We start from the raw sequence: 12,841 nt of genomic DNA on the forward strand, positions 1-12,841 counted from the left end.
GAGACCAACTAAGTTTGTCTAGGTGCACACGAAAGCTCATACCTATGACAAAATTAGTTGGTCTCTAAAGTGCTACGAGAAGGATTTTTTTATTTTGTTTTGACTTCATCAGACCAACACGGCTACTTACCTGTAACTAGTCCTATTAGGAAAGGTTGAGGGAACTCAGTATGTTTAGCCCCGAGGGGAGGGGAATTTTTAAAGAAGGAGATCATTTTATTATTAATAATAATTTATGAATTGCCTTTCACACAAGTCTGAGGCAATGTGCAAACATACCATAAAAAGACCTACAAATAGTTCTAAAACAGTACAAAAGATGTATTTAAAAACAGTAATGTGCAAACATACCATAAAAAGACCTACAAATAGTTCTAAAACAGTACAAAAGATGTATTTAAAAACAGTACAAAATAAACACCTAAGACATTTTTATCCATCCGAGAAGTTTGTAAAAAAAAAAGTCTTTGATTGTTTCTAGAAAGTACAAATACTGGACACTTTTCATATCTCAGCAGGGATATGAGATATCAACAGAGCATGCGTAGCCACACTGAAAGCCCTGCTCCAAGTTACTGTGGAATTGGCTTCTGAAATTTTATCTGGAACTTCAAGGGGAAATTCTCCTGCAGAATGCACTGACCTACTGGGTGAATAAAGAATAAGTTAGTCACTCCAGTAATGTGGTCCTAGGCTGCATAGGGCCTTATGTGTTAGCACCAAAACCTTGCATTTGGCTCAGTAGTAGACTGATAGCCAGTGCAGATCCTGTGGACAAGGTGTTAGATGTTGGTGATAGCTTGCCCCCACAAGTAGGCTAGTGGCCATATTCTGTACTAGCTGCAGCCTCCAGACCAACCTCAAAGGTAGCCCCACATGTGGTGGGGCTCTTCATGTACCTGGAGGACCATTGTTTAGAAGAGGGTGAAGACTTGCTTTTTGCTGCCCTGGAGAGACTAAGGATGAATTTCAGTGGAACATTTCCAGAAATATATTGATGGTAAGATATTTGACTGTGGATCCAACTACCTAGAAGGGTTATGGACTCTCCCTCTTCAAGCAGTGGCTTTATAGCCCATCTCTAGCTCTGGATTTCCTACACTGAGCACAGGGCTGGATGACATGGCCTACAAGGCCTCTCCCAACTCTATGATTATATAATTATGACAAGACAGTATGAATTGGGATAGGCTTGCCAGCTGCCACCCTTGTTGTCTTGTTTGTCGACTGAAAAGTGTACAAGCTGCAAGAGATGATGCAGCACAAAGTTCAAGAAAGGAAAGGGGCGTTTCATATAAACTATATAAGACCAATATTTGGCACAGCTAACTTTCAAAAGTTACCCGGTAATCTTAAATATATGGTTCCTCACTAAGGAGTTAAGAATTCCTCTCTGCCTCATTTTCCATATGCTTGAGAGTGACAGTGGGGAAATTCTGGTTGCTGTCATTTTACTGATAGAAATGCACACCAATTTTTAGAATGCTTATGAAGTAATGAGAGTCCTTTGAAAAGAAAGTGCAAGTAACTGGAACACATACCATTTTGGTACAGGTCTCAATTGCAGAAGAATTTCAGAAGAAAAGAGCTCTGTTCAACATGGATGAGTAGTGAAGGGAGTAAATGGATTGTATATTTATTTACATTGAGCAGAATTTTCTGCTGTCAGCACAATGTGATGTGCATCTGAATTGAATTTTGGGCTTGAAGTAGCTAAGCAAATACATTAAGAAAATAGGACTTTCAGGAAAGTGAAGTGTCCATGCAAAATTTCTGCATCTTTTTCATATGCCATGTGATTTGTATCTCGTACACAGTTTACACAAATTTTCTTTAACAAGATGCTAGCTCCATGTTATGGAAATATTAGTAGAAGATTTTGTAATGTTGCCCTATTATATTTATCACTGTATGCCATCATAAGAACTTAGCCAACACCCAAAAACATGCAAGTGAACACTTAATGTTGTATTTAGCAAGAAATGAATGTGTATATGCATCAGACTGAAGGGTCAAAAGGCAGGGAGCCCAGAAATAAATAGTAAATAAACCAAACTAACTGAAACCTGGCAGCAGCCATTCCAGCCAGTTGCCTAAATGGGAGACAGGAGAAGCAGGGCTCATTCTAGCTGAAAGACCAGTTCCATCAAGCACCTCCTGTCCCTGGATTAGTTCAATTCCAGGTGTTCGCTATAAGAACTACTGTATTGTACTATTTAAAAATTGGTGCCTGAGTCCATTTCCCCGCCCCCCTCCCTCCCTACCATTTCCCCCCTTTTGTGTTGTGTTTTTTACATTGTAACCCCATGGGCAAGGATTGTTTTCTTTTAATTGATTGTATGGTAAACAGCTCTGGGAGCCTTTTTGGCTGAAGAACAGCGTACTACAAATAAATAAGCTAAGCACTGCATAAATAAATCCAGCTGTGCTGGATATACAGATAAGTTCAATCAAGTTTTCATCTGAATGACCCTTGAATGTATTTAACTGTGTGTGTTTCTTATGGATGTGATAAAGGGTGGGCTCTTTCCTATAACTGCCCATGCTCTAACAAGTTTGCCTTTAAGTGGCACAAATATTCCTTCAAGCCAACCCCATGCTTACTTGGTCCCATTGAAATTTATGGCATGTCCTTCCATTGAGAGGTGTTTAGGATTGATATCTTTGTGATCTAATCCCGGTTTTCTTGTGCTTCTCTTATCTTGCAGTGTGATAGGTGACACACCAGATGAATTGCTTTCCTTGGAGTGTATTCCAGAAATGCAAACAGCAGTAGCACTGTTTTTGGACCTTTTATATATCACTATGGTTTCTTGCCCTCCCCATTTTTCTTCTATTCCATGTCTTCTTTCTTTCAGTCTTGAAACTCAGCACGCTCCTCAGCCATCTCAATTCCGTTGTCAAGATCTTTCTCTGGCTGTCCTTCTTCTCCAATATTTCAACCCAAGGAAGAAGAATGGCATGACAATTGAATCATAGGTATTGATTTTAGTTTCTAATGAAATATCTTTGGCCTTCCAAATCTTTACTAAGTTTTCTGTCCTTGGCAGCATGTAATCCAATCCTTTTTAGATCATCCTCATAGCCCTTTTATGTCACCTTCACAACTCCAACTTTGTTACCAACCCTCCCAAGAATATAGATTATTCCACTAGTTATATTTCTTGATATCTAAGTTCAACACACTCAAGACCAAACCCTTGTTCTCAGTGTCAATAGAGTACAAGTAACACTTTTATGTCCGCAATTACCAATGCATTAGGCATCCACACTTCAGCAGTAAGTATAGATGGGTAGGGAAGCACACCCTTTTATCTCTCTGATTATGTGCAGGAAGAGTTGTTAAAGGTGATTACAGCTAGGCTCAGCTTTTTAAGTGATCTTGAGCAGGTACACCAGCTCATGTCTTCAAATGATTAGTTTCTCCCTTTGTATCTAAGGTTTGTATCCCTTGCCCTACTTTTTCTATGTACCATACTAGCTGTTATCAGTTATCTTGAGCCAGTAGATAGTACAAATAGTACCTACAACAACGCAATGCAGTGGATCCTTAGGCTAAAGGCGAACTCAGATTTTTATTACATTGCTTTAATTGGCAAAGATGTGAATATGGCCAAAATAAACATTTAAACAGAAAACTCCTCAACATTTATCAGCATATTTCAGCTGTCCGAGTCGAGAGTGGTCCAGCTACTAAACTGAAATTGATTCCTGACAAGATGGAGGCATTGCGGGTGGATAGTTCACAGGTCTGGGAAATAAGCAAGGAGCCTGGCCTCAGGGCCAGCCCTACGGCCAGGCTGGGTGGTGCAGGGCGCCAGGGCGCCCGCCCACCAGGGGGGCGCTGCACAGCTGCACCCGCCCACCCGCCGTGGAGCTGCACCCCCGGCAGCCGCGCTGTGTGCTGCGCCTGCCCGCCAGCCCAGCCTCGCAGCTCTGGCCACGCAGCTCCTCCCACCCGCCACGCTGGGAAACGGGGTGGGGGCGCCGGAGGGATCCATCACACCACGGCGCCAGGGCACCAAATATACTTAAGACGGCCCTGCCTGCCCTGAATAGGATCACACTCCCTCTGAAAAAGGAGTTGTGAAGTCTGGGGGTGCTGCAGTCATGGCTGACATGCTAGCTATGTCTGTTCCTGGCCAAGAAAAGTTTGGCCACAGTGATCTGTGCGCTGGTAACCTCATGACTGGATTAATATAATGCACTCTATGTAGGCCAGTCTGCAAAGCTGAAGCTAATGAAGAACAGGATGACTAGACTGCCATGATGAGGCAGCTGGGTAACACATACAAAGGATTTGGGAGTAGACAAGATTTGAAACATATGCTGGTAGCGTACCCTGTCACACATCTGCAAAAAAGAGTTGAGCATAAGATATGTGTAACTACACCACAGTAAACTGGCTGGGAAGGCAGGAACCTGGTAAAATTACCGCCCACTTTACGGGATGTTACTGTGTACAACTGATGCACTGAGAATCAGTCTGAGATAAAATGCCACCAGATAAATGGGCATATGTTTTTCTAGTCCTCAAGCATGCCTGAAAGGAATTGAGGGCTAGTGTAGTAAAGAGGGAATGGAGGGAAGAAATACTGAGAGTGATGATGAAGGAACCCATCACTTCAGCTTCACTTTTTGACCCACGTATCTTTTCAATGTGTTGGTTTCCTCATCCGTTCATGGTCAGTTACTTCTCTCAAGGGGAAGAGGAGGGCTACCGTTCTGTACATGCTATTATCTATTCTCAGGGAACCTCTGCAGGCTCCTTCACTCCCCGTTCAAGAGTCTGTAATATATACCCTGCGGGCTAAACCGCACCAAATCGATTTGAACCCAGAATATTCCATTGTTCCACCCCCATCCCTTTCACTATCACAATTGTCCCAGTATTTTAGTTTGGAAAAAGCTCCAAGACACATGCACACACATGTTTAAAGATGCCAGGCCTGCTACATGGAGAGAGTGTATATTGATTCGAATCCGTGTCTCACTCACTCATTGGTCCAGTTCAGTCAGTGCCTGGAGTTGCTGATGGAAAAGTGAGTTCTAGGTCGTTCCATGAAACTTCTTCCGCTCAGGTGAGGTCCTATCATCATCATCATCATCATCATTATCATCAGTGCTTTTTTCTGGGGGAACCCAGGGGCACACATACCCCTAAACATTTTGTGAATCTAAGTTTGGCCTCACTGAGGGGCAAAATTTCAATATGATTAGGAAAATGAGAGTACATCATCATCATTTATTATTTATTTATTTATTTATTTATTTATTTATTTATTTATTTATTTCTACTGTTAAACGTTCTCATTCCTATTGTTTTCCATTCCCTTGTTGTTCTTCACGCTTTCTGGCCAAGACCTTGCCCGCTGTTCCGCATCCTGCACCCCTGGCGCGCGCGTCGCTCGCTGCCCCCTTCATTCGCTCGAAGCCTCCTCCGTCCTTGGAAGGCTTCCCTGATTGTTCATTGTCCCGTGACCTCCTCAGGCCCTTGGCCGGTGCCTGACTGAGGCGAGTGGGCCTGGCTGAGGGAGCGCGCGGAGCGGGACAGGGGCGTATCCTTCGGCGGCGCCCTCCCTTGTGGCAGCGGCTTCGACGCCTCTCTCCCTCTCTCTCACAGGCAGCGTCTCTTGTCTTCACTTGAAACTCATTTCGCTAGCCGGGAGAGAGCGAGAGAGCGCAGCGTCTGCCGCTGAGGAGGAGCAATGACGCGACCCGCTCTGCCTCCTCTCTTGGTCCTGGCCGCCTTACTGAGCCGGTGCGGCGCTCAAGTTCTTCAGCCGCAGCAGCAACAGCAGCAGCAGCAGCAGCAGCAACAGGCAGCGCCTCAGCAACGAGGTACAGTAAAGTTTGCCGGCATGGAGCTAGTTCCCTAGAGCTGTGAGGGGCTTCTGGTAAACACACACAGACACACTTCGGTTGCTCTCCCTCCCCAGCCCGCTTTTTTCTCATCTCTCGCCTGCTTCTTCTGAGTCTTCCCTCCACGTCAGTAAATGAAGAGAAGCAGCAAATGGTTGGTGTTTCACCCCCCCCCCCCTGTGCACTGTAGCATCTCCCACAGATGGGCTGAAGAGGCACTTGGGAGAGCTGTGAAAGGCAGCCCGGCTCCAAGTTTCCCCTCTTCTGGTTAAGCTGTTATGCAGGCAGCTGCTGGGCTTCCACGCTGCAGAAGGGCAAAGTGGAGTCAGGCTCCCTTTACGATCCTTCACCCCCCCCCCCGCCCTGCTTTTTCGGTCCCTTGGAGAAGCATTTGATCTCTTCAAAACGCGCCTGTTGCAAATCAGATTTTTCAGACCGAGGGGGTTCTTGACACCACCGACTTGACGGGACGCATATTCAAGGCCAAGTCCCCCCAAGAGTCACAACTGACATCAGTTTTCTCAGGCGGCTTTGAGGTTCTGAATATTATAAGCCTTCCAACTGAGAGTCCCCAGTGCTGGCATATTATTATTATTATTATTTATTTATTATTATTTGAAAGTGATGATTATGAACTGGAGAACTGAACCTGCGTTTCTAGGGAACAGTCTCTTTTCTGCTTATTGCTAGACCATTGCCAGGTTTTACTTTCAAACTGCATCTTCCCAAATAGTTCCATGAAATAGTGAGGTTGTTATGACTTACTATTGTGGTGATGGGAAATAACTCCTCAAATATGGTGTAAGCACCTAGGGTTTGGGCTAGGTGAATGTTACATTGTATACTTCTTTTTTCTTATTCTGCAATATGATGAATTGGAAAAAGAGAAAAATCACTTAAGAGGATAACATGGGAGTCATATTAATTAGCGTAAAAATGGCTCCAAAAGACATACAGCATGAATAAAGTCTTACGATATTGAAGTAATTGCATATAGGCTTTAGCTTTACTAAAGAGAAAGAGTGCTTTTCAAAGAGTACTTTTCTCTTTGAAGAGAAAACTTTGTGGTAAGGTTAGAAAATGGCTGTGTTGGGGGTGGAGGGATATGATTAAAAATAACAAAGCCTGTTCATGACTTTAATGTAGAAATCTGAAAGTAATTAAAACATTCAGACTCATCTGAGGATTTTCTGCCCATCCCACATTTTGCATTAAAGGACCAGATGCTATGGTCAATAGCCAACTAAGCCAACTAAGTTGGGGTGTGTGTGTGTGTGGACTTAAGTAACTTTAGTCCATTGATTTCATTGGGTCTGCTTTGAGTGTAACTTAGTTGGATATCATCCTTAAACTTGTAGGTTGTATGTGCCCTTTAGGAAACCTCAAATAGCTGGCTCCTTAATGCTAATTTTCACTCTTTGGAAGATTAATGAGGGCTTGTCAAATGATTAGGAATAAGTACCATTGAAATCAGTGGAACTTACCTTTTGTTATTATTGATTATTAATTTATGAACTACATTTCACATGCATCTCAAGGTAATTTATAAACATGCCATAATGATTTAACAATGTTTTAAAACATTACAAAACAACAAGAACGATAGGTTTTAAACAGTATAGCATGAGCACCTAAAGTGGAAACTTATTTGATCCGTGCAAAGGATAGGGCTGCTTGTGTCTTCTCAGATTCTAAATAGAGTTATGATAAACTATGGGGAGAACTCAGACAGGTTGACTACATTTGGAAATAGGCTCACTGGAAAACAGAGAGCAGTCAGTCACATTTTAAAATAGCACATTTAAAATACATTGGGGCACATATTCATTGCTGTTGCCATTTAGTGTTCAGACGAGGAGGTAATTTGCAGCTATAGAAATACATATTTAACCATTTTTCTCACCTTCTCTTAGTACTGATGATGTAATTTAAAGGGGACCACTATCATCATACATGATACTTCAAAGAGTAAACCCAAGCCTGAGATAATATAGGTCCTTTTGTTGAGGACCTTTCAGTGTAAATGTAAGCATTGAGGGATAACCAGTGCTAGAGAAGAGAAGGGAAGAAGGGGAAATTCTGCAATTCAATATGAACAGGTGTAATTGCATGTACATCAACTTCATTTCAGTTGGGGTTGAGAACTATGTAGAGTAATAGTTTTCATTAAAAAGGTGAACAAGAAATAGGGAGGGAGAGATGGCGCTACAGAAGTAACTCTGGAGCATTGAGGTCTCTGAGTAACCTTGACCATTAGTATGAACAGCCAGACTTTAAGTAGAACCTGGACATTGCTGATGCATTGGAGAGTTGGAATATTGGCATGATCCCATGGAAGCAAGCAGATGAGGATGTTAATGTTGCTATGATTTGTCCAAGAAGAGCATTAGAGAAACCCAATGTCATTCACACCCCACTGAAACAAACAGCCAGACTGTATAGCTCAGTCATAGTCTGCTAACTACCTTCTGCAGTCTTGAATCTAGAATGGTGGGTAGGGATTAGAACTATAGCAATGCCTGTTATGTATGTTATGTATGTTTATATTGGAGAAAACCACAATGTTTCCTTTTGGTGACAATTGGTTATTCTAGTAGTGACTCCTCACCACTATGCCATATGTTTTTAATGCCTATTCCAGGCATCCCCAAACTTTGGCCCTCCAGATGTTTTGGCCTACAATTCCCATGAACCCTAGCTAACAGGACCAGTGGTTGGGGAAGAATGGAATTGTAGTCCAAAACATTCATCTGGAGGGCCAAAGTTTGGTGATGCCTGGCCTATACTGTAATAGATAAGTCTACTTTGCATGTAATTTATCTGGGTGGTTATGAAAAGAGAGCTAGTCAAGAGCAAGGAAAGAAATCCATTTACTGACATAGAGAAATTATGCATTTATTATTTTTATTTATTGCATTTATAGTCCATCTTCAAGGGCTTCAGGGTGGAGTAAACGGTTCCCCTTATTTTTAGAGACTGAGCCTCGGTCGCATGCTCACTTAAGTCAGTGAGCCACACCCCCCCCCCCCGGGACGTCCAGATTGGACGCGCCAGGGAGCGCCGCGCCCGGGGCATGGCCAATGGCTGGGGGGATGACAGCCATCCCCCCAGCGCGTGAAGGGCTTGTGGTGCGCCCACAATCTCCCCTCCTGCTATGCTGGAAGGGACTTTGTTATACGGGGCAGCAATAAGGGATATTATGCCCATTCTTAGAACTGTTCTTCTTAGAACTAACTGCATGATTCATGGTGTTGATATTTGTGCATGTGGCTCTATACAACCTGAAGGAGTGCCTCTTCCATTACCATCTGATCTGGTGCTTTAAGATCTGCAAGGAAAACTCTGCTTGTGGTCCCATACGTAAGGGAAATCTGTGTGTTAATGGCACAAGGCAGGACTTTCTCAGTGACAACCCTCTGGCTATGAACTGCTTCCCACCTGATAATCAGTTGTCCCACACATCATCAGTGATTGGTGATTCACTTTAACAGAGATCAAATGTTGTTTGCTGAATTGTGTTTTAAAGGTTGATATTGTTCTGTTGGTGATTTTAATCATTGTTGTATATTCGTACTGTGCTTTAAGATTGTGGTTGCCTCTCTGCATTCTTTTAAGAGGAGCAGTAAGGTAAAATAACAATAAATACATGAATAATTGACTGATTAACTCTGAGAGGTAGGTTAGCACCTACAAGGTCTGGCTCAAGATCCCTTGCTGAGATTTGTGGAGACTTTATCTTGGATCTCCCCAGTCCTAGGTCAACACTCTAGCCATCACACCAGCTATAGATGATTGTGATATAGCAACAAGGATGTCATACGGCACCATAACACCAATATTACCAGCCTTCCTTGTTACTCACAAATACATCTCTGTCATCCTTGAAGCATTGTATATTTTGAGTGATCCATACAAACTTTGATCAAATGAGAGAATTGCAAGGTCAGCCATTCCTGAGGGATACAGCTGAACACCTTATAGAATAGAAGGCATTGTATGAAATACACTCTAGGAAACCTTATTTTATCTGAGTAACTGTTTGCTGCTTTTCCCTGTCTGTCCTTATATCCTGTTGCTCTTTGAGTGACCCCACTATTACCTCCTGCCTACTTGGTAGGATGAAGTTGTGGGAGGATTATGAAAAGGACTGTATTTAACAGGCTTAGTATTGAGCAATATACAAGTTCCACACCCCTACGATTCATCTGCGACTATTTCATTTGTTCAAAGCTGCCATTTTGTTCCAAGCCAATCTAAGCACACATTCAGAATTTGGCACAGTTATTCCGTCCTTTCCTCAGTGGGGAGGCATTACATTTAACAAACAATACTGTGTAATAAATACTGTCATAGTACCAAATGGCACTTTTGGATATTTTGATATATATTCCTGTCAACCATGTTCAGGGCATTTGGGGTCATGAGATAGTTAAGACGTTTACAGGATTTCCAGATGGCAGTTAAAATGTAGAATTCCAGCACATCTTGCACCTCAGACAATATGCTACTCTGTAATTTGACTTTTAAAGTTATTTGGAGACTTTGTGGTCAGAAACCTGGAGTTAATTTAATATTTAGCTTGTTGCATCATATGTTACTTATTTTTCTGTTAACTGAATTATGCTTTTTTTCCTCCTAGAGGTCTTTTCAAAAGTATTAGGTCCATGAAGAAAACAATATTTTAGAGCACTGGATCTTACAAGTTTGCATGGTTTTCGTTCAGGAAAACATGCCAAAAAGATATATAGTAGCCCTTAAAAAACCAGGCTACACACTGCCTCCTCTGGAGTATTAGAATGAAATTTGTGGGAGTGGAGAAAATACTTGATGCAATTCTAGGAATCGATTAAAAAACACCCGCAAAGCTTAAACAAGATTTAAATTTCACACTATGTTAAATACATACTTCGCAGACTTTAGATGAATTTTACTTTCATATTCTGTTTGTTGAAGATTTGGAAATGGAATTTTAAAATTCATATATTTAATTGGGTTAGATAATGATTTAAGGGTCAGTACCTGAGCCACAAACTTGATATGTGAAATCTAAATCTATACTGTATAAGTATTTTAGTCATTTAGGTTTACATTTTTACAACAACTTGGTATCCAAATCTGGGCCATCTGCAAAAAGACTAGGGAATCAACACAGTCTATGCAAATAGCCTGAATATTAAATCCCATCAAATTCAGTTATTTTATTTATTTTTGGGATATTTGGCCTTAATGCTTATTGCTATTACTATTATTAATTACGTGCTCTTTAGCCTCCAGAGCAGGAGAAAACAAGCATGTTCCCTGTGACAGCCCTTGAGATATTTGAAGATAGTTATCATATCTCCTCTCAGTCCAAGTTTTTCTTAGGTTAGACCTTTTGCAATTAATGGACTTAGTCACATCCATTCATTTCATTGTGCCTACTCTGTATAAAAGATTAGTTGAATTCCACTCATAAAGTTGTGTGCAATGGTGTTGCTCAGCTGACAGTAAGGCTTCCACCAATGGAATGAGAAGAGAAGCAATTTTTGGTGATTCTCTCTCTTCCTTGTACTCCCTAAATCTGACCCAGGGGGTTGGGGCATGCTCCAGAACTGATTTACTGTAGTAAAGTTTCAGGGGTAGCAGGGGAAGATGGAATCAGTGAAAACTTTTTGCCTCCCCAATCAGCTGAGAGAAGCCTTACCAACACTGCTGAATTATATAACCCTTACTCTTGTACTATGATTTTTGTTTCTGGATACAGTGATCTATGATTTATACTTGAGCAAAGAGTTTGGTAACTGTTTCATTCTTGAGTTTCCCTGTTGGCTAAAATATCAGGATGTTGATTATATGATTATGAGCCACCAAAGTAATGTGGCTGTAAAGGACCCTGTTTTTATTATTTAAGGAGGTGGGTGGCACACTTTTAATAGGGATAAGAAATACTTGCAAGATACACAGTATACTATTGGAAGATTTCAACTACTGAAGAAGAATAGAACATTTTTCATGAGGGGCACTATTATTTGGGTTACTTCCATATTCTAATACTGTACAAAGATAGGAAAATTGGGACCCTCGAGGTGCTGCTGGACTACAGTTGTCATCATTCCTGATCATTGGCCATGCTGGCTGGGACTGATGGGAACTGGAGTAGATCATCAGTAGGGCAACAGGTTCCTTACACCTGGTATCTTTAGTGTAGTATTTGACTTCTCAAATTTGTTGTGTGCATAATGTGCAAAAGGACAATTCCATGAACCAGAGAGGTTCACAGTAAGACCCATGCATACAGTGAGGTTAAGGGTATATCTATGTGCTACAGTAACCGTGGGTCTGTGGTTGGAATGACATCCTATGTTGAACTCCACCCCTTCTCCCCATAATGTATATAAAAGCTCACTTGGTTCCCTAGGCCAGACTCTGTATCAGTAGCTGCCACTGTTAAGGATGAGAAAAATTGAACATTATGACTTTAGGAAATGGGGTAAGATTTCTATCATAAATGGAAATTCAGCACCACATTCACACCGTTCAGAGGGCTGTCAGAAGTTTTCTTTGAAATGCAAGGAACTGTTCCCTTACGACTGCTATATCCATGCTACCTCTTGCATTATTATTATTATTACTAATTATATTTAGTAGTTGCTTTTAAAGAAAAGTAAATGCATACTAACTTACAATACATACACATATTTGGGCTCACTGGGTTGATATGGCATTGTTAATGCCAGATCAATACTTTGGCAAAAAGAAACTCAGTGACCAATTGATGTTGCAGAAATTAGCAGGTAGAAACACAGCTATTGAAGTTGCAAGGCCGTCAATGACATTCTGGTTGAAAAAGTAACATTGAATGCAGTTTCTGAAACATCTTTTACTGATTATGAGCTGATTATAATAATTTGATCGTACATGAGTTCCTGTATTGTTGGGGTCACGAAGAGTCGGACACGACTAAACGACTAAACAACAACAACAAATGCTTCATAGTATT

At 41.6% G+C, this 12,841-nt stretch overlaps 1 protein-coding gene across 8 annotated transcripts in view; it reads left to right on the plus strand.

Annotated features, from left to right (window-relative positions):
• The first annotated feature begins 5,547 nt into the window (after positions 1–5,547).
• LAMA2 (laminin subunit alpha 2) overlaps positions 5,548–12,841 on the plus strand; it is a 372,327-nt gene continuing 365,033 nt past the window's right edge. For all 8 annotated transcript variants that reach the window (XM_035109029.3, XM_088666122.1, XM_088666125.1 and 5 more), the window contains exon 1: positions 5,548–5,841. In XM_035109029.3, the coding sequence (XP_034964920.3) occupies positions 5,709–5,841 (133 nt within the window). In that variant the 5' untranslated portion in view covers positions 5,548–5,708. The remainder of the gene's footprint in view (positions 5,842–12,841) is intronic.

This window comes from Zootoca vivipara, chromosome 3 (assembly GCF_965207765.1).
Source record: "Zootoca vivipara chromosome 3, rZooViv2.hap1.1, whole genome shotgun sequence".
Classification (NCBI taxonomy): domain Eukaryota; kingdom Metazoa; phylum Chordata; class Lepidosauria; order Squamata; family Lacertidae; genus Zootoca; species Zootoca vivipara.